The sequence below is a fragment of the Pollachius pollachius genome (genome assembly GCF_949987615.1).
Source record: "Pollachius pollachius genome assembly, chromosome: 1".
NCBI classification, from domain to species: Eukaryota; Metazoa; Chordata; class Actinopteri; order Gadiformes; family Gadidae; genus Pollachius; species Pollachius pollachius.
The window spans coordinates 32456123-32483861 of NC_136934.1; the positions used below are offsets into that span (position 1 = coordinate 32456123).

Sequence of the window (27739 nt, forward strand, 5' to 3'; positions counted from 1 at the left end):
TCTTATTTCAAAGATGTTAATAGTTAATCAAAGTAGCTTCTGCAAAGAACACAACTGAAAAAAATCATAGTTTATAGAGCTGGAAATGTTCTGGTTTAGTAGTCATTTAACTGGAGTGAGACAGCAAATAATTGGATGAATATGGGAAATACAATGCATGGTCATAGCTCCTTGGCTGACTGGACCACTCGTAGATTATTTGGTTCACTAACAGGTAAAGCTAGATGAACATTCAGCCCTGTTTGGTATTTTATACCATAAAAACATTGACATCGAGGCAAGATACCAAATAATTTACCTTAAAATAAGGGTTAGGTCTATGGCTAAATGCTAATTGCCCTGAAGTGAAACTCATTTTTTAACACAATCAATTCTTTTTACACTTGTTATTTCTGGAGGCAGACAGTACCAGTATCAGAGAAGGGGCACATTACTGCGTGTGTTTAAGAATCGTACGATAAAAATGTGCAAAGAAACTAAGAAGACTCACAATTGCATAGATAGAAAAATAAGAAGATATATGTTCTCTCTCTTCTCGTGATTTGAGCTGAAAGCACAAATGGCGAGTGTTAAAAAAATACAAATCAAATAAAAAGGACACAGACGGAAAGCATGAACATGGTTTTAAACACATGTTCTAAACAACGTTTTGCTGGAAGCCACACAACAATCACAACACAGTTTACAATGCAGCTTGTCTTCCTCACACCGCCACTCCTCTGTTGCCTAGCCCCCCCCCCCCCCCCCCCCCCCCCCCCCGCATTGGAGCGAACTACAAAAACACATCACTTCAAGTAGTGTATCCATCTCCTGAGTTGTGCACAGCAGTGTTTATATCTTGTGTCCTTCCACCTTTCCGATCAACAGCCTCCTTTGTAATCTTTGTTCAAAAACAGTTAAGTCTCCTCCACTCCAAGAGCCAACATCCCTTCTCTACCTCGTCTTTTCGGCGAGGTATGTTGTCCTTCACAACAGAATATTGTCCTGCCTCATTCTGAATTGCAACGGTTGTTGCTGTGGGCCGCATGTCCATTTTGCACGGCTCCGTTTTTCTTCTTTTCTTTTTTTACATCCTTCTCCTCCTCTTCCGACTCATCTGTCTCCTCTTTGTCACTCCGTTCATCATCTACTTTCTCCTGAAGAAGCAGAAAAAGAACAGCATGGAGACACTTAGTAAAACAGAATAATTCAATCAAGGGCACCTCCTGCTACATCTGTCCTGAGGCTCTGGCTATTGTATGGTATGGTATGGCTATGGTCAGAACGTCTCAAACAGTTAATCTGTATACGTTTGTGAGAGTGTGTTATTCGCCTGAACAGTCCAACATACATTGGTGGTCAGGAAGCGGACGGCCATGCGTACGATGAGGATGGCCCAGAATATATGGAGAAGCTGCAGCACAAACATCAGGCCGTTGAGGAAGTAGTAGCCAAAGAAGGGCTTGTAGATGGTCACTGGGTAGACCCAAGTGCAGTACATGATCCTTTGGGATGAAAGCATAACGTTAATACAACAAACCTTTTCCGCATGGAAAATAACTTGACAAGATACCTTCACTTATATAGTAACTTCAAATATATTTTTTCATGAGTAAACTGTGCTTACTTGAAGGGGAAGATCACGAGACGTGTGAAGATGAAAATGGACGCAAAGACGATGAAGATACAGTTGCAGGTAGTCCTCCAGCCAGCATAATTAAACATCTTTGCAGACTAGATAAGGCAGTGGGACACAAGAGAGAGGGATATTCGTTTTCAGGGTTCATGTCACATCTCAAACATTCCCCGCCACAAGGTGGCAGTGTTACACAAGTGTTTCAAGGAGTTGATTTCCCGCTTCGGCCCCACATCCATGTGTTAATGTGTGCTTTTAGATTAAAAAATGGTATATTAAAGATCCCATGGCATGAAAATTTCACTTTCTGAGGTTTTCTAACATTATCAGAGTTACCCTAGCCTACCTATGCTCCCCCAGTAGCTACAAATTTTGTTGGGTGTAAAACGAGCACTAGGCATTCTGCTCCGCCTTTGAAAAAACGAAGCTCAGACGTGCCGTTTTGGAATTTTCGCTGTATGTCGTCATAAGGGGAGATGCCACCTCCCCCTTCTCTGCCTTGCCAGCCCAAAGAATTTGGCCCGCCAATGAGCTACGACCGTGCGAGCGCCAAACGTGTGTGTGTGTGTGATTACACACACTGTAATGCATTTGTTGTACACTTGTTTGTTATTTGGATAACTGTTCCGCTGTTGGTGTTATGGCGCATAACACGTAGTTTCTTTGACGTCTCTGGTATTTCCTAATGAGACTGTAGTTGGGATTATCTCAGCCATGGTTGAGATTTGGGGAATGGAACTTTGACTTTGACTCCCTGAAGTACATGAACCAAAACATGGAGGAGAAAGTGATTGTTGTCCGCGAATGTCTCCCGCTTGAGCCCTGCTTCCCCCTGCCGAGAGACCACCACCTCGGCGCTGCCCGCTGCAGGAGGCGGTGGTGCTTAAGCGCTGCCTGCTGCCGAGGCGGTGGTCCCTCGGCAGCGAGGCTCTGGAGGGAGACAATCTCGGTCAACAATCGGGGGCAACAATCACTTTCTCCTCCATGTCGTGGTTCAGTCTACTTCAGATTGATGTGGACGTGGAAGAACCAGAGACGTCGGAGAACCCAATGCAGTCGTTTCAGATTCATAATAAGGTCTGGAGGCGCACACAGCTTTTGGCCGTGATAATATATATTATATGATATAGATATCTATGTATAATATGATATTATTTAGATATAACGACTCCAGGACTCCCGCCAGAGCACCCGGAGTGTTCTAGAATATTTACAGAACACGGCGGAAGACTGTGTGCCCCTCGCCATTGCGATCCATACACTGTAAACAGAGCACATGGTACTGTGTTGGCAAGCTGCTCTGGGCCAAACCCCCCCCCCCCCCCCCCCCCCCTCCTCCTTGACCCGCCTCTCTCCTCCTCATTTGCATTAAAGCTACAGACACTGAAACGGCACGTTTGGGGAAAGCTCAATGTGCGACTGGCTCGTAGTGGCTGTAATTCTGCACCACGGCTGAATTTCGGGAACGACTTCAAATACTGTGTAAGGGGCCCACTAATATCTATATTAAAGTATCCATAAAGTAGCATGCCATTGGACCTTTAATGTGTGGTGACGAAAAACTGAATGGCTTACAGGTCCTAATTTATGGATTTGTGTTCATATATATTTTAAGGTCTATAATCCTAATCTTCTTTGTCATTAATCAGACAAAAGATTTTTCAGATGTCACACAGTTTAAAGGCAGATCACTGTTTGCCACAACCTGTTGTGTTCATTGTGTTTATGAGTTAATCAATTGAATACCCTCACTGAATATTGAATTATTGAGTACGGTGTGAACCGATTCCCTGACACAAAGAGGTGAACAGACGACAAACCTCGAGGAAGTAGTCGGAGGAGTCGTGCAGCAGCATGACGAGCGTCCCGGCGCGGATGTAGTTCATACACCAGGAGAAGCACAGCAGTACGATGGTGGCTAGGTGATGGATTATCTGCTCGTTGAAGTCCTGCGAGGGAGAGGTGACCGCTATTAATGGTGACATCCTGTTTAAGTCACAATTACATTTGGTCAATTAGCAACACTTTGTATTCAAAGCGACTTTATGAGAACAATCTGAGCATACAACCAGCATGACAAGTTTATTAGAATAGTTTTATTACAAACAGAATGAGAAAATGTCATTTTTGTAAATGCACAATAGTTACACCTCAGACACCCTACATTTCAACAAAGTGCGTTGTAATTTCAACATCAAATTAGTATAATGTATAACAAGTATTACTATAATGTGTATAATAATAATATTAATTGTCTGTTTGGACTGTAGTGGGGAACTTGGATCAAGCAGAGGTACATGCTTAGAGGAGAATGCTTCCCAAAATACCTTTGCAGAGATTGGCCCCTTCTGTGGTAAGCTGACCCAAATAGCCCATATCCCCATGCAACCGAAAACGACGATAACACATACACTCGGGAAAAAAGTTTAAATGTACCAAACACACACACCCACACCCACACACACAGACCCACACAGCCCCCCCCCCCCCCCCCCCCCCCCCCCCCCTCCCCCCCACACACACCCACCCACCCACACACACACACACACACAGACACACACACACACATACAGACACCCGCCCTAGAGGTTAGATTGGGCACAAGCAAATGGAGGGGAAATTCCTACCCAGCAAGGTCCTGAATCACGGGCTGGTCTTTGGTTCGGGCAGAGATTCAAATCTAGCTTTCAAGGTTACTTTTAATAACTGGTCTTGACTAACAGACTTGCCTTGCCATCCGATCAGTGGTCCTCAGTAGGCAATTGGGAACATCTACTAGGGGTGGGAAAAATAATCGATTCTTCGATGCATCGCGATTCTCTCTAGAACGATTCCGTCTCGATGGCGATAAATTAATAATAAAAAAGATTTTTTAAATTATTTCATTTATCTTCAGTGTATATTGGCCAATCTATTTTGTCTTGACACGATTGCGATTCAGCCTACGCATAGCATTCACGCAAACTCACAGCCAGACACAAGAACTCCTTCTAATTCAAGAGCAGCTTTTTCTTTAATGACAATGATTACAAAGAAAAGAAAACTGAAACCTATTTTTTACATACTTCCATATTGTGTAGTAATGCAAGCTGCATTGATTATTGCATTGTTCATAGAAAGTCATATTTGTGACAAAAGCTTTTTCTCTAATAAAATATTAGATAAGTTAATTAATCTGTTGATGTCTTTAATGATCATCACAAAAGTAGGAATTGATTAGCAAACTCTGAGTAGCAAATTCAGATGTTTATATATATTTTTTAAAATCACGCATGGAAATGTACATAGAAAAATTAGATAATCGTTTTAGAATCGAATCCTTGGCCTCATAATCGGAATCAAATCAAATCGTGAGGTGCCAAGATATTCCCACCCCTAACTATTATTAGACTTTTCTCCTCCACATCTCTGAAAACTTGCTGGAACATCCATTCACATAGTTAGGAAAAAGAGATTGAGGTTTATTTGTTTAATAGCTGTTAATAGAAAGTTAAAGCAGAAATCTCAAAGATTTCATTCTGTTTCATTCTATTTGGCGGCCACAATGGTGGAAAGAAATTTAATGCAAAACTTTTGCTTTTTGCTTTTTGTTACTCATGTCCTGTTAGCTAGCCAACATGTAGGTTACCCATCATGCCTGGGTTGAACTGAACAAAGGAGGTAGGCTCACTCATTATACAGAGGTACAGCTCACTCAGAGGGGCTCACTCAGCTCATAGAGAAGACTGGTGCATACATAAATAGTTATATCTACAACTATTGTCTGTTTTTTAATTTAGAGGTTTTTTTGAAGGTCCCATGGCATGCTACTTTATGGATGCTTTATAGATATTAATATAGATATTAGTGGGCCCCTAACACAGTATTTGAAGACGTTCCCGAAATTCAGCAGTGGTGCAGAGGTACAGCCACTACGAGCCAGTCGCACGTTGAGCTTTCCCCAAACGCGCTGTTTCGATGTCTGTAGCTTTAATGCAAATGAGGAGGAGAGAGGCGGGTCAAGGAGGAGGATGGGGGTGTGGCCCTGAGCAGCTTGCGGCCACGGTACCATGCGGTCTGTTTACATTGGCTGTATCGCAATCGCTATTCTAATATTCTAATATTCTAGAACACTCTGGGTGCTCCAGCGGGCGTCCTGAAGCTCTATATCTAAATAATATCATATTATACATAGATACCTATATCATATAATAAATATTATCACAGCCAAAAGCTGTGCACCTCCAGACGATATAATGAACGACTGCGTCGGGTTCTCCGACGTCTCTGGTTCTTCCACGTCCACATCAATCTGAAGTAGACTGAACCACGACATGGGGGAGAAAGGGATTGTTGTCTGTTTGAGCCCCTCTTCTCGCTGCCGAGGGGCCACCCCCCGAGGGACCACCCCCTCGGCAGCGGGCAGCGCCGAGGGGGTGGTCCCTCAGCATCAGGCAACGGGGAGCGGGAAGCGGGGCTCAAGTGGGAGACAATCGCGGGCAACAATCCCTTTCTCCTCCATGTCGTGGTTCATGTACTTCAGGGAGTCAAAGCCAAAGTTCCTCTCCCCCAATTTCTTCTCAACCATGAATGAGATAACCTCCACTACGAGTCTCGTTGTGGAAATACCAGTGACGAGAGTCCGACATGTTATGCGCCATAACACCAACAGCAGAACGGTTAACCAAATATCAAAGAAGTGTACAACACTTGCGTGACAGTGTGTAATCACACGCACACACACAGAGAAAGGGGAGGTGGAATCTCCCCTTATGACGACATACAGGGAAAATTCCAAAACGGCACGTCTGAGCTTCGTTTTTTCAAAGGTGGAGCAGAATGGCTAGTGCTCGTTTTACACCCAACAAAATTTCTAGCTACTGGGGGAGCATAGGTAGGCTAGGGGAACTCATATTAATGTTATAAAACCTCAGAAAGTGAACATTTTCATGCCATGGGATCTTTAATATTCTGTTCAGACAAAATATCTCATAAAGGAATAACCACGGCACCCGCTGCTCACAGAAGTGGGTTGAAGAGCTAGTCTGTTGCTCCACCGTACCCTCTCTGGTGGAACCACCACTGTGGTCATGATGTGAATGCATGGTGGGCATGCAAGGCTTCCATCAGTGGGCCATAGGACCAATCACCATCGTTTCACAGAGATAGATTGTGATTTAACTGACATATTTTAAAATGTATATTATGGAGATTCCGAAAAAGCCATTTAAACTGTAGGTGAAACCCCTGTTTCAGCTGGTGTTCTAAACACATCTAAAAAAATAGGTGTTATTTTGTAGCCTACTGCTGTGTTTGAGTTATAATAAGCGACACTGTATACGAAATGCCTCACACACCGTGGCTTTCAACTATAAGTATCAGATAAGCATAACCCTCTCTCGGACGCCAACATAATAGTTAACTGCGGCTCAGACTGAGCTTCACACACCGACACACAACACGTCGCTGGTGTCCCTTGGTCGTGGCGTCAAACAGTAAAGGTGCTTTGACGTCATGAAAGTATGTTAGATGTGTTCAGAGAAGAGGGGAACGATCACAAACTGTTTGGTGGTGACTGCTATAGACATATGATATTACTCCTGTTATCTCTGAATTACTCTGTTAGACTGTTATTTCAGTTACAGTGATAAAGTGACTGTTTCAACACTTTTATTTCAGTAACACTGATAAAGTGAATGTTTAGACACTGTAATCACAGAAACAATGATAAAATGGCATAGATTGTGTTAGTTAGAGTGTGTGAGTAGGGCCATGTATCATCATTCTACTTATCAATGTCCTGGCCCAAACATTCTCTACTTGTGTATCAGACACTGCATGTATTTCACTCCCATATCTATCCCATATCTTGTCTTCATGGAAGATTTTGCCTCTGATGGGTGTTGTGTCATGTATGTATTATTTTTGTTTTAACCCTGGGCTGGTAAAGTCTGTTTCGCTTCACTCTCTCCGGGTGGCCTCTCTTGCGCTGTGGAAGATAACTGTAGACACTCTTCACGCCACAAGCGTGTTCTTTCCTAGAACAAACCTTATATATACTTCATGTACCTGAATCAACTTTGAACGTTGCATAGTGGGTAGGAGCACACTCACGCCACACACACAAAAACAAATGTGCATACACTAGGCACATCAACAGACACACACAGCACAAACAGCCCACCAATGAAGTAGGCTGGGGGCAGCCTAATGTCTGCTAACAACTCATGCCCGATAGTGGGCTGATAGTGTTGGCCTAGGCACTCCATAAACAACAATTGATAGAATGCCATATCTTGGCAGAACTATGCCCATGTCTCGGTAAGTTCTACTCCAAGAGAATACAGATAAATAAGAGTGTATACATGTTTTTATTGGTCAATAGTAAAGACCAATAAAAACATATTGCATAGACTCTATAGGATATGTCAAGAGTACTGCACAATTTGATTGGATATCCTACATCCTCCTGATTTTCAGTGACAAACGCTTTGCATTTTATCTTAGTTTTTCCGCAAGTTGCTAGTTTGCTCTACCCTCTTTGAACCATAATGGCCAAAGATAAAGAATAGTTAGGACCAGATGATGGATCCAGGTTGGAAGTGTTGGCTCACCTTCCGCTTGACGTCGAATGCCACACTGAAGAGCAGAGCGACGTAGAAGCCCAGCTCTATCATGTAGTACCAGTACTGCGAGGGCAGGAGACTCTGTGGAACACAAAGAGACACAACCTTGGAACTCCAACGCCCAGCGATACAGACTGTATTAAATGTCCCTGTGAATTCATATTCATTACGATCGTTCAATGGCTGAATGTTGTTTTTTAATGTTGAAAACTATTCTGGCCTTGTGCTTTCAGTGTGGTGTGGTTGATGACCAAAACAGTACTTATACCAGCACAGGGAAGCCCTCCCACATCTCCTTCAGGTCATAGAACCAGGGTTTCTAACAAGAAGAGAAGAAGAGAGAGGTTGAGGAAACAGATGGAGACGCCTCTTCTAATAGATCAGATGACTCATCTCAGGATAGGTCATCATAAGGTGGAGTCATCACATTAAAGATCAACTGTCATAGATACTGGGGAAGTGAACGTTTAAAACTACTACTCACATCGATCAGGGTGGCCAGGCCAGCAAAGAAAGCAAGAAGGTAAAAGGTAAATCTCCAACTGAAAGAGAATACATATACAGATAGACACGCAAACTTGCATCTCAATCAAGGGGACTACAAGATACATGTTTTCTAGCGGAATTTAACAATGATGGCGCATTCCCATTCAAACACACACAACACATCTCTTACACAACAATAATACGACAACAGCCTTTTATTGCTATTACTGTATCAAAATACTTGTAGCCTGTCTATGTAATGCTTAGATAGATAGCTATTTAGTTATAGTCAACAAAATTATTTACATCAGTTTAGCCCAAAAACAGGAAATGATGGAAAGATGGGGAGTGGATAGTGGCAGTGGTTTCAGGAAATAGGTGGAGAGAGAGAAGGGCAGGAGAGCGAGAGGGGAGGGAGAAAGAGGTGGGAGAGTGAGAGAGAGGCAAGGTAGAGAGAGAGAGAAAGGGGGAGAGAGATAATGAGAGAATGAGAGAGAGAAAGAGACAGAGAGAGAGAGAGAGAAAGAGAGAGCGATAGAGAGGGAGAGAGAGAGAGAGAGAGAGAGAGAGAGAGAGAGAGAGAGGGAGACAGAGAGACAGAGAGACAGAGAGACAGAGCGAGAGAGAGCGATAGAGAGGGAGAGAGGGAGGGAGGGGGTACACCAGTGGAAGTAGTAGTGGGATAAACAGGGAGACAGGCCACAGTGAGCTTATTGTGCCCAGAAACACAACAGATGGATTCATGGGGGATATCGTCATACACGCACAGGGAAAGACACACCATGACTAGGGAGTAACAATCAAGATACAACGCATGCACACGCTCACACACTCTACTGGCTGTGAAGCCGATAAAGCAAGTCGCTGAAACAACATGTCCTCACTTCAACCCGCAAACACCCACGTAAACACCAGGGAGGCCATAAGGACAATGAAGTGTAGCGGAAATGACATGCACTGTATGTAAGGGGCAGGCCGATCACTATCCATGCAGACCCTTTCAGGATCATACCATTACATCTTTGTATAGACGGTTGTTTGTCTTTTTATTATATTCTAATATTCTATGTTGATGTTTATTTTGTGTTTGTTTTTTTTGTGTTACTGTATACGGTCTGTGTTCTACATATCGTAACACCAGTCAAAATTGTATCACAAAATCGTATTAAGATCAGGTGTGTGAGCTTATGTACTTTAGTACTAAAAGGCTGTAAATCTTGGCTAAATGCTTGGTTAATGCTGTGGTATACTATCAGCATATCATCATATCAGTAATAGCCAGTGGGTCAGCGGTATGTACAGTATCTGCCTCTGAGACTGTGGGTCAATGCCCCGGTCCGCCTTAAAGGGCTGGGGTGGCGATTTGGGTATTTCTCTGTAAATCCCGTAAGCTGAGGCCTCTACTCTCAGGATTCACACTCCTAAGTCCCCGCTGCTAGTTAGTTAGCTATGCTCTGGCTTCTGTAACCACTCAAGAGTTAAGAGTTAAATATAACACAGCAATGGACCCTGGGCACTTGGCTCTACCCAAAGTAACTGTGTATGTGTGTGTGTGTGTGAGAATAAGATAGAGAGAGAGAGAGAGAGAGAGAGAGAGAGAGCATGTGCGTGTTAGGGAGGGGTCTTGGCATGTTGTGCTGGCAGTTGGCTTTGGGTGTGCGTGTGAGTAGCCAGGAAGCAGGCATGCTAGCTAGCAGCAGAGTGACATTATATATATGAACGTGAGTTATTAATAGACAGCGAACTGGGGTTAGCTGTTCCAACCAGTTGCATACCCAGCAATGTACATGTGTATGTGTGCCCACATGGTATTATTATGTGCATGCGGGCATATGTGCATCCCATGCATTCATGTCTTTCAGCGTTACCTGGCTTCTTTGAACTTCTTGATCAGGCTGGGCCGGTCCTGGTTCCGCCGTCTCCTGAACCAGCGCTGCACTTGTCGCTCTGATAAGTCTGTCTGCTTACACAGCCTCTCCATCGCGCTCTGAGGGGAAGGGGTTGTGGATGGGTATTAGCATTTACTGTTGTAGCGTTTTTAAGGAATAGAATAGGGAAAGGCTATCTTCTGGTTATGTAATACCCTCAATTATCATATTTTTTTATTTCAATTTCTGTGAGATGCACATCGATGTGTTGTATGTTATACATGAACGCTCTGATGAGGGTCATTAACGTTCAGAAGGTAAGCACAGTTCACATTGAGCTCATCTGTTGTGTGTAATTTACACAAACCCAGATGAGATTCATCCCCTTAATAGTGCGATTGAGGTATTAAGTGATTTAAAGATTAATTATTTATCTTTAAATTCATTGCCATAACGATGCTGCATGTGTGCAGCTATTGTGCCATCAATTGTTTTGTTTCTAGCGTAAAGTAGGTCCTGCTGGGTATTGAATAGACTCATATTGTAAGGTGCCTTTTGAATCCAAACCACAATTAACACTGTTTAGTTTTAATTAACAAATTACTTAAGCAATAAATGCCACTCAACCTCAGCACCACTTGGGACGTGTGAGACAGCAGAAAAAAAAGAACTTTGTCTTCCGACCTCTGATTGGTTCATCCCGCCCCAACCCTCCTCTCCGCTCTTCTGTCTTTCTTCCACAGCTCAGGTGCAAGTTTTGAAATACATTTATTTATTGACAAACATCATTCACACATTTGTGAATATTTAAATCAGAACATGGGTGTGATTGTGTATCTGTGTGTCTGTGTGTGCATGTGTGCACGCATGTATGTGTGTGTGTGTGTGTTTGTGGTTGTTGTGTGCGTTGAGTGTGTGTTCCTACCTGGGTGGGGTTCTTGCTGGTGTTACAGTAGAAGGACTCCAACGTAGGGTTGGGAGAAACCTGGAGTCGTACCGTCTCCTTCACCCCGAGCAGAGAGGCTAGGGGCAATGCCACCGTCCTGCACAGACAATCAAATTCACACACACACACACACACACACACACATACACACATGCATGCAAACAGAGACAAAAAAACAACACTTAAGGCGTATTTACACCAGGAAAGTAGATCGTTCAATCATTGGACAAGACTGTCGGGGGCGGGATAACGCAGGGTAATGCATAAAAAAAGTAAACAAAGAAAACAAAGTCAACACACTATGGAGAATATGGAGATTCAGCGTGCTGCCCTCGTTGTGCTTATACTGATTGGTTTCATACAGTTACAAACATTTGCAGTACTTTTGGAGCATCAGAGGCGTTTGGCACAACGTTGATTTTATGATGTTATGCTATCCGCGGACCGCTTGAACGCCTTCTCCCCCATCCTTATACTGAATGTATTAAATGCATCCGAATTTTTATAAGTGTTCTCCAACATACTTTATATGTTGGCGTCTGCCCAAATATCCAAAAGACATTTCGTCTCCTCTTCGCTACATGTTGAGCCACGGCACATTTTTAACGGGTCTGATAATGTGATATTGATCTTTGAATTTATCGCGCTAATCAAACAATATAAATAAACAAGCAGCAGTGGGAGCCTGTTGCGTCCAAAAAGGCATATTATTTTTATAACTGGGTCGGACCGAGCGCGGTCGCTTTCACATCTCAAGCGAACCGCATCAGGGTTTGTTTGGAAGCGAACCGAGACCACCTCTCCGGCTGGGTCTCAGACCGGCTGTTTGGTCTGCACCAGAGTTCGATGGTTTGTATTCACACCAGCCCAAAAGGTCTGCACCAGCGATTTTTTTGATTTGGTTCGAACCAAACAAGGCAGGTGTGAATACGCCCTTAAAAGTGATGGTATGGAAGGCTATCAAATCTACTTTGGACATTAAATTGGAAATGTTCGCTGGGAACATTAAGACAATCATTTAAACAAAGATTAGCTTCAACTTCAAATCACACAAGTCGTACCAAAAAAAGCATCAAAGGGGTCCAATCAAATGAGCAGCCCTGTGATGCAGTGGAGATGATAGGCAGAGAGAGAAGAATAAAATGGCCGCACATGAAGAGGACTTCCGGATTTGCATTTGTCCCTGGAATGCTTTACTGCCCCCTTGTGTACACGTTAACAAGACAGAAGTGGACATGTGGCCAGCCCTGCAAAGATCAGTCAGGTCTGGATTTCCAATCGGGGATCTTGTTTGGTCTGCAGAGGTGTGAATCAGCTTCAAAGGTGAGATGGGGATGGGGGGTTGGTGGATGGGAATGGAGGAAACGGACCTTTCGAAGATCTGGCGGATGACGAGGAAGGCGAGGGCGATGGGCAGCGCCACCCAGAGGTCCTGACCCTTGGCGTAGACCCTGCCGTCCCGGTCCTCCAGGTCAGCCCAGCCCAGCCCCTCTGGAAACCAGAGGCGCTCCTGCCATACCCAGTCGCTCAGCTCCTGTAACATGCTGCACCAAACAGGACAGGAGAGGGGGGGCGGGGGGGGCTGTTAACACACAGGTAGCAGAGCAACGACACACATGGGAGTGTGTAATTAGTAATAGTAATTAAAGGATTCCACTGATAAATAAACAATGAAACAATTAAGGCCGAACTATATGAACTCAAAAGGGGATTTATGTCTCAGAAATCTCATTGTTGTATGTTATTTATGTATTTAATGTCAGCCCTGTCAAATGCAATTGCCATCACTGAAGGTGGAGAATAAACGTTCCAATCCAATCAAATCTGTGTTCAAAAAGTCATGAGTCATGGATATGACTCTGAATCCTGAGAGGGTTATTTTGAAGTAAATGATTACAGTTTCTATGAATCCCAGGAGCAGCACACGAGAGAAAGAGAGACAGCGGGAGAGAGAGAGAGAGAGAGAGAGAGCGAGAGAGAGAGAGAGAGAGAGAGAGAGAGGGAGAGAGAGAGAGAGAGAGAGAGAGAGAGAGAGATGAGTAAACCAGACCACCACAAACTGAAAACAAAGCCGTAATGTTCCTATTCCCGTTCAACTCAACAGCTCTGATCAACACTGGACAGCTGCTTACTGGTCGCCTGCTCCTCTTTCCGAAGCAGACGGATGGTTGCTGGATGCCCCAGGGAGTGGCTCACACAGAACGCAGGAAGTGGAGTTTTGAAGAAGTATAATCTGGGGGACATGAGGCATGACTCATCCATCTGGGTGGAGCAGAGGCAGCCCCCCCCGAGCCCGCCCCTTCCACACACACATACTCAGACGTCTCTGGAGGTCTTTAGTAATCCACCGCATATTCCACCGGTGGAAGCTTGCCAAATCCCCCCTCCCCCGAGAGCACTAGACAACCACTACCCGCCCCACCCTTCTCCCCACTGACTCTAACCAGAAAAGATTCCCTTCCGAGAAAAATGTGTACCACTGTACCGGATGCCCTGAATCAGGGCATCCGGTACAGTGCTCTTTTAAATAGTGATCACGATTTACACACACACTCTCTCTCTCGCCATATCTCTCTCACATACACATCTGTAGAGGGAAAAAGTTAGCATATCAATAGAAGAGAAGACAGATTATAAAGTAGCAGCATAGGGGCCCCATGTATAACACACTTCTAAATGGTCCATCGTCTTGAGTGGGCACTTAACTCTGTCAGACCGTCAATCACAAACATCCTAAACATTAGCGGACACAACGTATGCTTGTATGTCTTTCCCACTTTACAAGTCATCATGCGCATAGTGTTTTGTGGCTACGGGCAACACATCAAAGAACGAATCACTGCGTGTGAGTGTGAGTGGACGTCTTTGTTTTGCATTGCTCATTAAATCCAGACAGATACTAGTATAGAACACCTCCCGTGTGATAGCCCCAGGTGCCTCAATGCTGCCGCCTGATCACTAGTTAAAAGTAAAGAGAGAGTGAAGAGGGATGAGCTATAAGCCGGCTGCACACACACACACACACACACAGACACACACACGCACACGCACGCACGCACGCACGCACGCACGCACGCGCACACACACACACACACAACCTGTCTGCTCCTGCTCCCCTTTCGAGTCACTGCTTTCCTTAAATTAAGGTATAATTTCAGCAGATCCGCTTGACCTCGCTTCCAGACCCAGCCTGGAACGGCAGCTCCAAGTTCAACCTAAGTTCAGAGAATAGATCTCAACTGATGTCAGAGAATGTGACGGCACTCTGACCATTTTGCTGACCCAATAAAAAATGAGGATGTCGTAGGTAGCAGAGAGAGGAAGTGTGTCGTTTTCCCTGCTCCCAAGTAGTATAAATAGCAGTACACGTAGTTAAGTGTACATAGTGGTGTGTTGGATGTGGTGTTTCTAAACAGAGCTCAGAATCCTGAAAGGCATTAATGAAACTGACCAGGATAAACTTTGAGCCATATGTTTAATATTGGGTGCGGTGTATCTCTGACATTAGTTGAAATCTATTCTCTGAACTTAGGTTGAATAGGTCTGCAGGGAATTAAGGTTTTGGTGTATGTTGCCCTTGCATGAACTAAAGTCAAAGCAGCATTAAGGGTGACGATAACCACATTACATCACAGCACAACCTGGTATTGACTGCTGAATGCATAAAGATTTGGGAATAACTCCTGCTGCCTAGGCATTCCCCACAGATAAACAACACCCTGCCTACGGCATTGAAGAGTAATCCTCAAGAATGTTTTTAGGAATTGGCTTCCAAAGATGATCTACCCTGCTTTTTGGCCAAGTAGGAGATAGCAGTGTGGGCTAGATGTAGTTTGTGATTCACTTAAATCTTCAATGATCTGCTTGGCTTGAAGTTATTTACTGTTTTCTTTACCAGTATTTTGTATATAGTCACTGTCACTCTATGACAACTTGTCAATGAATAGCAACCTGTAAAACCAGGAGGAATGAGACAGGGCGACACAGAGGGAACTCTTGATAAGCTGTGTCATTATAAAACAGAAGGACAGGAAGACAATATTAGATAGACTAAGTTAACTAACAAATATCAACTAAGTAAACTGATATCAGAAAGGTCCAGATTTTTAGGTCTACAGGGAGCACGTTGAGATGATATGATAGCAGCCCTGAAATAAGATAATTTACATCATGGCATTAATCTACACACAGTATAAAATGTAGAGTTATAGTAGAGTCTATGATAGCAGTAGAAATAGAATCATCAGCATTATTACACACACCCGCAGATAGAAATATACATCACACACTTAGCTAACATACTTCATACACATGAAGAAACGTGTATGAATGTGTTATGCATTAGGCTGATCAACCAGGTCTAAAGATATTCTCAGAGTAAGATTATTAAGTGATTCATCAGAAATTTAGAAAATAAAAGGTGTAGTTCTGGAGGCTGATACATTCAATGCACATGATCTATTAGCTGTAATTCAGATCATGCTTTAGACATCTCTAGCATCTACCCAGGCGTGAGTCATGTTACTTTTTCACATGGCACAACCGTATCCCCTTCTTGGCAGGACTGAGTCAAATGTCAGTGGAGGGACAGCAAGCTGTTAGCACAGATTCCCAGAAGCATTAACCCTCGCAGTAATGAACAACAGGGTCTAGGCTTCTTTCACCACAACGATAGCCGTGTTATGGATAACAGAGAGCAAAGTCACGGCCACTACCTTCCCTCCACTAGTGACCTGCCGCGAGGACGACAGAGGGTAGCGTGACCTTTGACCGAGTCGGAGGAGCCAATTGTTAAGCTGATGTTGTTATTTTGAATAGCTGGCTCAGGGCCATTCTCACCAGTACTGAGGCCAAACCCTTTTGTAGAGCAATAACATTCGTCGCGGAATTCATTTGTTGCTGGGATTCAGAGGTTAGGACTCAACACCACCGCAGCTCTCTGTACTCAATTTGATCCGAGTGATGGAGAACCGTTGGAATAGTGGGGGGGAAACTAAACACACCTTTCAGGTTTAGTTATGCTTCTATCTGAAGTCACGTATAGTGGCCCGGGTTAGTTGAGATTTTGTGTTTGTATAATTGCATGAACACTGTACTGAATGTTATCCGCGCTAGCAAAACACAGGAAACCTAAATTAATCCAACCTAAGATATGAAGAGGTTGACGGTAGCCTGCAAAAATGAGTACAGACACAGACTTCTGATGGTCAGGTCACGCTACTGCCAGGTCAAGGGATTGTGAGATAGAAGCCCAACAGACATAGGATATTAAAGAACATAAAATGATAACAAAAGTACTTATTGTTTACAGCCATGGTTACCCTGCAATTAAATCAATAATTCAATAATTACAACACTATATGCCAGCAGTAATCGTGGAGCTCAGGATGGTATTGTAGTTTTGTTCGGCTGACTGAGCATGTAAGCATAGATCATTAGTGACACGGTCTAATAACAGGTCATATGAACAGTGTATAATCTCCCCCTAATCTCATTAGTGGAGTTGGAAACTTCGTATCTTCTTGGTTTTAAAGGTTGCATCACACTGTACAAAAGTGATACGGAGTAGGGCTATAGGATCGTTATGATCATGTTGTTTCCACCTAGGCCTACTTAGCCATTATGTCTTCACGTGTCTTCTGTAGTAAGGGCTTGAGACCAAACAGAAATGTGTTGTTTAACACTGTATGGATGAGTTGCCAGGGCTGTGGATGGATGCCTATACGTCTCTCAAACCTTGTCGATTATGGAAATAAATTAAAGACCCGTGTAGGCTTAGCTACTTATTATACAACGTTTGTCAATGTATAACCACCCGAGAGTGTGGTCTAGGTAGGTTGGCATTCATTTTATTGTTAATTTTGCATTTTAATCCTAACTACAATGCTGTTTTATTTGTTTGCATTTGAGGACGAACTGCCTGACAATTGATCCAATAGCCAGTCGTATAGTGAGTGGTATGATAAGTAACGTCAGGCTACGCTCTGATGACAGCCACGCGTAGGCATGCTCTCTGGTTAAACCCCAACGCCTCCGCGGGGACAGCCCGGGTACAGCCCGGGTCCAGTGGGAGGTTTCTGGTTAGCATCAGCGGATTTACACCTTTTGAGACCCTATATATTCAACACATATATCGCCTTTGAAGGGGGACCGAGGGGCGGTTGTCCACAGCCATTTAGGAAAGTGTCTTGCAATAATAGTGATAGTACTTACATGGTTTATTTTCCTTGGCTGTAGCAGGATGTCTTTTGAAGTGATGAAAGCGAAATAAAGGGCAACTATAATGCTTCACTTTCGGGCCTCTTATCCCACTACAAACTTTTTAAAATACAACCTATAAGCTAAAGCCAAGACTGAGTAGCATTTCTACCGAGGTTTAGGGTCCGACTTGGTCATTACATCCTAGCCTCATCTCTTCGTAAAGAAAAATTAAGTGACCTCTCTCTTTTGTTTTCAGAATGAAAGAATTAGTTGAAAGTGTTAGAGGGGAGAGGCGAGGCTCAACAGACTATCGCGCAGCGGTCAAATGCAGTGCTCTCCGCGTTAAACTATACTTTTTGGTCAGAATTTAGGCGTGGGCCAGCCTCGATAAAGAGCCGAGTGCGATCACGGAGAGAGAGTAGAGAGAGAGAGAGAATAACGGAGAGGGAGGGCCTGTGACGTCCAAGCACATGGGAGGAGAGCCTCTCGCGCGCGGGGAGGGGGGATCTGTGGTTTGATGTAATGTGTGACCGTGAGTCTATCTGAATCGTCACAACACAGGCTGTAGCCTTGGAGAATTGCGTAGGCATTTTTATTATCATGCAGACTGTAAACTGATACAAGATCGAATCGAATCGAATTACAAAAGTAATGGCAACATTGCAGAACATTTTGTTCTGTCATGTGATATCAAATGAGCAAGGGTCATGCGTTTGTTTTCCGTGCAATAGTAGATCCTTCATTTGCATGAATCAAATTGTTGTTTTACGTCAGTAAAATAAACTATTTGAATCAAGGAATGGTCATATATTCCTCTGATTAGTAACGTCTTCAACGGTACGATGACCATCAGCACTTAAACAAACCTAAAGCATGTACACGTACACGCACAGATATATTATAAGCGCACACACACTCTAGGTATATAATGACGTATGCTAGAATGCCCTCTTCAGGTCTGACAATAGTACTACATCACCTGCAGTATATACTGTATTTATTCAATGGCAAATAAGATGGTTTGTCTGATAAATAATTAAAAGATATGTTAATATATCAATGGTTAATGTACAGACACACAAACACACAGTGAGGGAAATCAAACACACACACACACACACACACACACACACACACACACACACAATGAATGCACAGGAACAGGTTCAGTATGATACTTTTTATTTTAACTTAAAAAGATTGGATCAGAAACAGTTCAATAACTTAAAAATAAATATAATTGTTGTAATAATTAATACATAATTATAATCACTTGATTGCAGGAGTCTGGCAGAAACAGGCTCTCAAATGGTTTTCTATAGAAAATTCTAAAATCAAAATATCGCAAGCTATTCAAACCCTCCTCCCAGTAAGCAAAATAATTAATAAATTAGTAAATAAATAAAAAATTTGCTCCAATATTAAAACCTCCCAACAAAGGTGCAATTCCCCACCCTTTTGTGTCACCTACACTCTACGTAGAAATTTAAAATAGGTTAGTGTTTTTCCCCTTTCACAATTTGGAATGTAGTATTCCTATCCGAAGATGCCGATGTCAATAATAATAATGATCATAATGATAATAATGATAATAATAATAATAATAATAATAATAATAATAACAATAATAATAATGTTATTGGGTCTTGTTCAGTGTTTATCTAAAGTAGTATTCTTTTTTATTTTTTGTCTTTTTTTTTTAAATGCTGCTCTTCGTAAACTAAATTATTTACAGGCCATTACGATCTTTTTTCCATGTCTCTCTATCCTACTTATTTATTCATCTTTTTAAGTATTTTTTTTTTTATTATGAAACATCGGTCCCTCTATATTTGTCATTTAATAGACATGATGTAGACATGATATAGTCTACCAAAGTGATATATCAGCAATATTCATCAGTACCCTCCATACACACTCGGTCTTTGCGATATCACCTGCACAAAGACACCCTGTTGGCCACCTCAAAACAGAGCCTTGGGAACTCCAACTCTCTAACTGTATAGGAACATCAACGGACCAGTCTGAATGTGTGTGTGTGTGGCAGTGTCGATGTTTCAGTTGTCATGTGTACGTTTGCGCACTTTATGTACATTTGTAAATCAACCCCACACCACCATCAGATGGCTTTTTTTGTGTGTGTGTCGTTGTGTGTGTGTGTGTGTCTGTGTCTGTGTGTGTGTGTGTGTGTGTGTGTGTGTGTGTCTGTGTGTGTCTGTGCGGGTTTGTGGGTATGTGTGTGTAGATGTGTGTAGGCAACTGCGATCCAATATCACTCATAGGGTAGGAGACCGTTTGACAGAGCATTGGAACCTGGGAAATCCACCTCAGCCGCTGTGTGAGCCGCTGGCGTCTGTGAGGAGGAGACGTGGGACAGGGTGGAGGGATGGACACATGTAGAGGGACAGAGGGAGAGAAAACAGGGGCACAGTATTACTTCCTTTGTCAGCCCAATGCTGCGGTGCTGTGAGGCCCTCATGTGCTCTAGCATATCATGCCTGTCGCAAAAGCAAACGTCCCCATAGAAATGACTCCACTCATCAATGCTTTATGAGCAAGCCTTCACTAACGACAGCCCTGACTTGATCTCTTGGTCATGACTCTAGGTGGGTGGTAAGGGTCAAACAAGTAGGCATTGTTGTTATTGAACAGTTGTAGTACTCGGTCCTTCCAGCAGCAGTACAATCATGGTGCTTCAACACATACAAACACAGTGTCTGTAACATGCAACTCAGTCCATTAGTAGTATCTCAGTGTGTCTGTTGGTTTTAGTGTGCTCAGGTGTTTGTGTTTGTGTGCATGAACATGTGTGTGTGTGTGTGTGTGTGTGTGTATGTGTGTGTGTGTGTGTGTGTGTGTGTGTGTGTGTGTGTGTACATGTTTGTGTTTATTTGTATATGTGTGTCAGGGCATGTATATGTGTGTTTGTGTGTGTTTTTGCAGGTAAATGTGTGTGTGTGCTTTCTGCAATCATGTGCCTTGGGTCATGGCAAGCAAACAGACTTCTACCAACATGCATCACTCTCTGGCATTTGCAGTATAGAGATTCTGGGCGACAGCAGAGCTGAGTATGCATTGATTGGAAAGGTCCATGAGACTGTTAAGCCTTTGGTATATACCAATAGGTTATTTAAATCAGGTTATTTCTACTGTGATCGTTAAAGTGTTTTGACAATTTAATAGGATCAAGTGCCTTGATGCACTGATTTAGTAACTTTCCACTTTGTCTCTTTGAGGTCACAACCTGTGAGTGGCCAATAAGGTTGCCTCAGGCTGGTCTCATTCCTCCTGTGTTTGACATTCTCCCAGAATTCCTATAATTGAAGGCTGTTCTCCAATAAGCAAGAGGCACTTTGTTTTTTCACCATGACAACCACGTACCGTCTACCTCAACACACCGTCAGGGTCATTGAACGAGAGAAGGTGAGGGAGACAGAGAGAGAACAGGAGTGTAGAGCGTAGAGAGAGGTGGAAGCGAAGGGGAAGTGATACACCACAGTAGCGGTCACAGAGGAGGTCGGAGACCGAGAGAGGAGGAGGAAGGAGAAGTGATGGAGCAACGCAATGCAGCTAGAAGGCCACATCACACAACTATCCCAAAGAGAAACCAAATCAAACATATACCAGGCTACAGTGCACACCACACCTTGACCTGTTCTCACCCTGACTAATGGGCTTCTTCATAATAATTTCTCTGTTGTAACCTAATATAATAGCACACATGTCCTAACCCTTAGCTCTGAGTTAGATGTGTCATTCAAACTGTTTTGAACTAACCTGCATTGTTTCCTCGACAGCACTATGACACACGTAAGCTTAATGAATATCATTACCCCATGTTACACTAGCAAAGCCTCTCTATGCAGCAGATTCATACAGAAACACACACAACAGGTGTTATGCATTTCGTATTAAGCACCAATAGTGTAACACAGACACATACACATTGAATCCACGCTCACTTCCTGCACCACCCAAACAATGGGTTTTAAATGATAATGACACCAAACAGAACACTACAGAAACTGATCAAAAACAAAAACTGCAATAAGTAACGGCCGTTGCTGCGTAATTCATCAGATTACTATGCATTGATCAGTTACATTGAATATCGAATCGTATCAATTGTACAGTCCTGGTTATTGACAGTTATTGATCAGTATGTGCACAAGTCAATACAAAATAAAGTCACAATGCACCAAACACAGTCTGTGGTCACCACGGCAACAGGACATGCAGGTCAACGCATGGCCGGTTGCTCAAAGTGACAGAACAAAAATCGCCAAGGGCAACCAACACAGGCAATCAATCGCCACAGCAACCCAAACACAGGCCAACCAATCAACTTACAACAATGTGAGAGGAATTGGGGGTCAGGGCTTTATCAGTCACTAGGCAACCATTGCGATAGCGACGGGGTCCCGCGAATTATGATTGGACAGGAGGATCTTGGGTGTGGTAAGTTGCCATTTCAGGAAAAGATCAACAACAGGAAAGAAAATAAATAAGAATGTGAAATAAAATAAAATGGATAACAATATTTTATTATTGTTGAACTAGGCTGTTTAGTTTTCAACTGAATTATCCCTGTTCATTTACTCTATAACTTTATATTATCAACAGTTAACATGTTATTCTCAAACATCTTCAGCTATCAGCATTTTCTAACATCACATCATTCTGTCACCTTCCATAGTTTTTGCCTGCCTCTCATTGTTAATTTTCACTCCCCCTCCCTCCCTCCCCTCCCTGTCTCCCCGATCCTCTGGCGCACAGGACAGAACCCCAGCTCACCTATTCTCCTCTATTGTTCTCTGCCCCCATCTCAGTATGGGCGGTTGGCATCTTTAGGTCTTTTCAGTTGCACCTTGAGCCTTTTCATGCCAATCTGGAAGCCATTCATGGACTGGATGGCCGCCTGAGCGCTAGAGGGGTTGTCAAAACTCACAAAGCCTGAGAGAGATAAGGGTGAGGAAAGACAGGGAGAGAGGGAGAGAGAGATAAGGAGGAGGAGAGACAGGGATAGAGAGATATAAAGAGAAGGAGAGATAGGGAGAAAGATAAGGAAAGGAGAGACAGGAAGAGAGGGAGAGAGAGATGAGGAGAATGAGAGACAGGGAGAGGGAAAGAGATGGGGAGAGGGAGAGCGGGAGAGAGGGATAAGTAGGAGAGGCAGGGGGTAGAGAGGGAGAGGGATGGGGAGAGGGAGAGAGGGAGAGAGGGATAAGAAGTAGGAGAGGCAGGGGATAGAGAGGGAGAGAGAGATAAGGAGAAGGAGAGACAGGAGATAGAGAGGGAGCGATGGGGAGAGAAAGTGAAAGGCAAAAAAGAAGTGGAGGAGTGAGAGAGAGAGAAAGAGAGACAGATGTTATTTATGGGTTTTCATAAAAAACGACCTTAGTTTATCTGCTAAATGTCTCTTTTGAATTTTCTACCCATTACCCGCATCAGACTTCAGACACCATTGGAACACAATGGTTTAGGTATTCCAAACACATAAAAACACCCATCTACTTCGATTCCATTTCATGTATCCAGGGCCTGTTTCACTTTCTCCCAGCCAACCCCCTTGCTTCTCTCCTATCCTAGCACATCCCATGGCTCTCTGTGTCTCACCGAAGCACTTGCTCTGATTGGTGGCACGGTCCACAAACACTTTGGCCGAGATCACGTTTCCAAAGGGCAGGAACATCTGCAGCATTTCTGAGTCACTGAACTCCTGCGGCAGGTGGTAGATGAAGATGTTACAGCCCTCTGGACCTGGGAACAACACACACACACACACACACACACACACACACACACACACACATATGCACAGACACACAGACACACACAAACACATGTATAAGCACACGCACAAACCCATGGATGCACACACACGCACACACACACACACACACACACACACACACACACACACACACACACAAAGATACCCGATTAGCCGACGAGATCAACAACTATGAATAAACATGAGGGGGAATAGGCGAGGGGTGTGGCTCCACTCAGACAGGAAGTCACATCACCTTCTCTCTGCTGCTGTTGCTGGGGCTGCTGGTGTTGCTGGGCAACCAGGGTTGGCTGCTGTGGGAACGGCTGTCCGACCAATCCATAAGCGGCAGGGTAGGCAGCTATTGGAAGGGACAGACAGCGACTTAATTGGATTGAATCAAACATGTAGCAACATACAGTGTCCAATCACAGGTGGTTTTAAGAGCAGTGGTGAACCCGGGGATGAGGTCGGCAATAACTAATGAGGCTAGTCAGTAAACAAACAATGTCACGGGACACACAGAAACACACTCAGAACATCCCAGGCTCCTTCAAGACTGACATTAATTGAAAGATAACCTTAAAGATTCACATTCAGAATGTACCAAACCATGAACAAGCCCGATATTGTTTTTCAACCCTTATGTTGATTTACATCTACAACAGAATATAATACACAAAGGATTTGATAGGACGTGACACATAGTTCTGCATCCATTTTAAAAGCTTTGGTTAGTGTGCCTATTACCAAAGAAGAGGAGGAAGGAATAGCGTTGGTGAATGTATCTATTAACCAAAGAAGAAGAGGGAGAAATTGCTCTGGTTAATGTTTATATTAACCAAAGAAGAAGAGGAAGGAATATAATTGGTTAATGTATCTATTAACCAAAGAAGAAAGAGAAGGAAAAGTTTTATTGACCGCCAGTTCAATGCCTGGTCATGCTTGCTTCCACATCCCATAAATGAATCCATCCATTAATTAAATCACGATCTGGGAGCAGTAACAACAAAGGTTTTGTTGAGCTGATCTTCTCTGTCTCCCAGATTAATGTACCAGGAAATGTTGAAGCTTTAAAAGCTTTCCAGCTCCTAACACAGGGTGGTATGGATGGATGTTGTGCAGCATGATGTGTTTAAAGAACAAAGAGCGTGTCCCTGCACTAACCCGTGTAGTGCTGCATGCCTGTATAGGCCTGCTGTAGGGGGTCCAGCGCAGCCGGACTCTGGGCTGCAAAGGGTAGAAAGACATAATCACAGTTCAAAGTCCCAAAGGGCTTCACGGATCACATGTCACAAGTTTCACTTTCATTCATTCCTTCTTCATCAGCAAATATTTTCCTTTCACCCGAATTAGAAGTTTACTTTTTTGCTTACAAAAGATACCTTGATATGCGTGGATTCCATTGGTGTAGATTGCCTCTGTTGCTTGCTGCCCATTGGTCGGGGCTGGCAAGCTGCTGTAACCGTTGACCCCTAGCTGTTGGTGAAGTGCTGACACGGGCGTTGCCGCCATGCTGGGCGGGGTGTTGGTACCTAGCGACCAACATTGTCCACCAACAAAGGGAGAAGAAGTATCGATTGACAGTTAGTAGATTAATTTGGAGAAGAAAGGGAAAATCATAGCTGGCAGGGAAATGATTTATAGCCTGAATTAATATTGAAAAGTACTTTTTGGCTGCAGACGTAAATACATTATTAAAGGACACTTAGCAAGTATCCCTATTTGTCCAGAGAGGATACGTCCTGTCAAAGACAAGAGATATTTAGAATATTGAAATTTAAGCAGAACATTAAATTAGACAGACGCATGACTAGGCACAAATATGTATTGATGTGTGTGTTCAATAATATAGCATGCATACACATAACAAGTACATATGAAAGTGTTTGTGTCAAGTGTTAGTGTGAGTCTGAAAAAAGTGTGTGGGCATGTGTGAACCCGCATGCATATGCGTATGTGTGTGTGTGTGTGTGTGTGTGTGTGTGTGTGTGTGTGTTTGTGTGCAAGTGTGAGTGTATGCACAATTTGTGCAAGTGTGACTATTTTGTTGTTGTGGTTGTGTCTCTGCGTGTAATCGTGTTTACAGCTAGATGTTTGCGTGTATGTGTGTTTGTGTTTATATGTGTGCATGCGGGTGTTATATGTGGGCGAGCATAACCATGTGTGCGTTTAGATTTTGCGTGTGTGTGTATGTGTTTGTGCGTGTGTGCCTGCGTGTACGTCCACTTACCCGATGAGGGTGTGATGGGTGTAATGGGCGTGGCGATGATTCCGTTGGCGTTGAGGGCTGCCATCTGCTGCATCTGTACTGCGGCAACTGTTGCTACCGGAGACAAGTACGCTGACTGGGCAACCAGGGCCTGCTGTTGGACCAACTGGAGGGACGGAGCGAACCGGAGAAGGAGAGAAGGGAAGACACAGAGAAAGAGTTAGACTAAAGAACGAGAAGACAGAGGTTACAGACAAAGTGAGACAAAGCGTAAACAGGGCTCCAAACGCAGAGAGGAGCAGGGAGGGGTAGTGATGGAGCAGAGGAAATGGAGGCTGAGGGAGAGTTGAAGGCACACAGAGAGGGAGTGATGGAAGAGCAGATGAATAGAGATCTAATTACGAGGCCATTACGTCCAGAGTCACTGGGTTAATGGTTGTGTGTTGTGGGCTCGCTAATGCCGGATGACGTATGTTCTGTTGTCTGGATGATGGCATTAGCTCTAATTAGAACACTGATAGCCTCTTCAAACGTATTACGGCCTCGCCATAACCACAGGGCTACCCTCAGAAACTCTACATAAGTGTGTGTATGTGTGTGTGTGTGTTTTGTGTGGCATAGTATGCATGCGTGTGTGTGTGTTTTGTGTATATTTGTGTGCACTGACGGCCTGTGCGTTGACGGCCTGCGTGTAGGCGTTGTACGCGGGGAAGTTCAGCGTCATGGGACTGAAGATGCCGAGCTGGGAGGCCACCTGCTGCATCCTCCGTAGGCCGCGCTCCTTCTCTGTGTCGGCAAACTTCACCACCAGGCTGGACGACGCCCCCTGGGAGAGAGAGAGAGGGGAGAGGGGAGAGGGAGAAGGAGGGTGGAATGGTGGAGGCAGATGGAGAGGAGAAGAGAGGGGAAGAAGGAGAGAGAGAGAGGGGAGAGGGAGGGAGAGGGGAAGAGGGAAGGGAGGAAGGTGGAGACGGTTGGAGAGGAAGAGAGGGGTAGAAGGAGAGAGAGGGTGGGGGTGGTGGAGAGGGACAGAGACATAGAGAGAGAGAAGAGGGGGAGGAGTAGGAGGGGGTGGAGTCAGATCGAGAGAGAGATGGGGAGAGGGAGACAGATATCAAGAGAGGATACAGAAAGAGAGCCAGAGGGGGATGGAGAGAGAGAAGGAGAAAGAGGCGGAGAGAACAAAGGACCAAGAAAAAGGGAAAGAAAGGGCAAAGAAAAGAGAGAACAAGGAAGAGAGAGGGAGAGAGAGAGAGAGAGAGAGAAGAAAACAGAATTTTTTTAAACGTATGGGTATATTTGCTGTCTTTGAATGTTTGTTTGTGTATGTGTGTGCATGTGCGTCTGTGTCTGCATGTGCGAGTGTCTGCTTGAGTATGTGTATGTTTGTGCATGACTTACAGGCAGTGTGCGGCTTCCATGCAGGCTGTTGATGGCTGCCTGTGCTTCGGTGTGTCCCTGGAACTTGACAAACGCACATCCTGCAAAACACATGAGACATTCAACAACTAGACTAATGGGATGCGGTTGTATCGTTTTATTAAGCGCTGTGGCGCCGCTTCCCCCAATTAGGCACATAAATCCTGTAAGTAGCATTCAAATCGACAAACCCTTTGTGTGTGATTAACGCTATTAAAACATTTTCAGATATCTATACTAATAAATGTACATGCAGTCATTAAAGAGGCATGCTACCATGCATGAACACAGTGCATGTACCCATGTGTGTGTCCTACCTTTACTGGTCCCGTCGGGGCCCCTGAGCACAGTGCACTCGTCTATGTGTCCAAAGGCCTCGAACAGCCTCCGCACGTCCTCGTCACTCTGCTGCTTCCCCAGCATGCCCACAAACAACTTACGGTCCTCTGAGGTCACGCCAACACATGGCAAGGAGGAGGGAATACGTTAATGACATACATTCTAATCTATCTGTCTGTCTGTCTGTCTGTCTGTCTGTCTGTCTGTCTGTCTGTCTGTCTGTCTGTCTGTCTGTCTGTCTGTCTGTCTGTCTGTCTGTCTGTCTGTCTGTCTAT

At 44.0% G+C, this 27739-nt stretch overlaps 2 protein-coding genes across 3 annotated transcripts in view; both read right to left on the reverse strand.

Moving 5' to 3' along the window:
• Positions 1 to 773: 773 nt before the first annotated feature.
• Positions 774 to 18119, reverse strand: cers2b (ceramide synthase 2b). Of its 2 annotated transcripts, XM_079739400.1 has the most exons (12): positions 17734 to 18119; positions 13653 to 13753; positions 12891 to 13064; positions 11500 to 11617; positions 10575 to 10693; positions 8705 to 8762; positions 8489 to 8539; positions 8209 to 8301; positions 3436 to 3564; positions 1607 to 1713; positions 1331 to 1484; positions 774 to 1136 (listed from the first exon to the last, which is right to left on the reverse strand). In XM_079739400.1, the coding sequence occupies exons 3-12, from the start codon at positions 13061 to 13063 to the stop codon at positions 990 to 992; spliced, it is 1149 nt and encodes a 382-aa protein (XP_079595526.1). In that variant the 5' UTR covers position 13064; positions 13653 to 13753; positions 17734 to 18119; the 3' UTR covers positions 774 to 989. The 2 variants fall into 2 exon arrangements, with proteins under 2 accessions (XP_079595526.1, XP_079595525.1); XM_079739399.1 differs by lacking the exon at positions 13653 to 13753.
• Positions 18120 to 19528: 1409 nt separating this feature from the next.
• Positions 19529 to 27739, reverse strand: part of LOC307089706 (CUGBP Elav-like family member 3) — a 30961-nt gene continuing 22750 nt past the window's right edge. The window contains exons 5-14 of the mRNA XM_079756115.1: positions 27443 to 27571; positions 27108 to 27187; positions 26374 to 26532; positions 25728 to 25872; positions 24880 to 25029; positions 24662 to 24724; positions 23751 to 23855; positions 23338 to 23481; positions 22516 to 22674; positions 19529 to 20074 (exon numbers count right to left, since the gene is read on the reverse strand). Of these exons, the coding sequence (XP_079612241.1) occupies positions 22547 to 22674; positions 23338 to 23481; positions 23751 to 23855; positions 24662 to 24724; positions 24880 to 25029; positions 25728 to 25872; positions 26374 to 26532; positions 27108 to 27187; positions 27443 to 27571 (1103 nt within the window). The 3' untranslated portion in view covers positions 19529 to 20074; positions 22516 to 22546. The remainder of the gene's footprint in view (positions 20075 to 22515; positions 22675 to 23337; positions 23482 to 23750; positions 23856 to 24661; positions 24725 to 24879; positions 25030 to 25727; positions 25873 to 26373; positions 26533 to 27107; positions 27188 to 27442; positions 27572 to 27739) is intronic.